Source organism: Tigriopus californicus, chromosome 4 (assembly GCF_007210705.1).
Source record: "Tigriopus californicus strain San Diego chromosome 4, Tcal_SD_v2.1, whole genome shotgun sequence".
Lineage (NCBI taxonomy): Eukaryota > Metazoa > Arthropoda > Copepoda > Harpacticoida > Harpacticidae > Tigriopus > Tigriopus californicus.
The window spans coordinates 2,933,592-2,934,485 of NC_081443.1; the positions used below are offsets into that span (position 1 = coordinate 2,933,592).

Sequence of the window (894 nt, forward strand, 5' to 3'; positions counted from 1 at the left end):
GAGAAGGAAGACCGATTTCGTCATCGTTTCAAAGAAGAGATTGGTATAGAAGAATGATTCAATTTGATTCACAACGAGAGATTCTGTCTTGGTCATGACATGAATTTTGTAGGTCGTTCTGGACCATCACATTTGACCTCGTGAACAAAGGTATAACAGTCTTCAGAATTAAAATCCTCACCATATGTAAATGCTAACCTTTACTCCACTGCTAAAATTTGCCGTTAAAATTCCACATCGTCAGTTTTTGACAACGTGCCTCTCCTACTTTCTTATTTAAACAACTTTGCTAAATGAAAACATTCGTACCTGAAATTTGACGAATCGGGGAAACTCATAATCGCCTCCACTGGCCTTCCACTCGTCCAAACCACCAAAATAACACCGCACCGAATCGAACCCCAAGGATTTTAGCACACTTTCCGCTTTCCGAGCTCCGAAACCCTTATCCGAGACGTAAACCACCATTGTCGGGCCATCTTCTTTTGGCCTTATGAAAAAGAAGGCAATAGTAATCATGAAACAAAGTTACCTTTTCTCTGCTCATAATGATGCTGGCACGTACTTGAAAGTCTCCAAATCCGGTTTGTCCTCGGTGTCATCGAAGATCGTGTCCATAGGCAAGAGTTCACTGCCTAAAATGTAACCATCGACTTCCCGCTCAAAATCACTTCGAGCATCAAAGACTCGGACTTGTCCGCTCTCCAATGTTGCCAAGAGATCCGACGTGGAGATGGGATTAATTTCTAAGCCATTGGAGGCATGAAGGATTCCAAAAGAGACTCAGGACCAAAATCCGATCCATTCTGCGTTTCAGTTTAAGATGAGATAAGTAGACCTCTCTTTACCCAGGAGCGTCAGTTACGTAACTGTAGAGTGGGAATGCCACGGGCT

The 894-nt window shown here is 43.1% G+C and overlaps 1 protein-coding gene across 1 annotated transcript in view; it reads right to left on the reverse strand.

Moving 5' to 3' along the window:
* LOC131879393 (rhodanese domain-containing protein CG4456-like) overlaps positions 1-894 on the reverse strand; it is a 1,689-nt gene extending 795 nt beyond the window's left edge. Inside the window, 2 exon segments of the mRNA XM_059225700.1 lie at positions 310-490; positions 566-894. Coding sequence (XP_059081683.1) covers positions 310-490; positions 566-618 — 234 coding nt within the window. The 5' untranslated portion in view covers positions 619-894.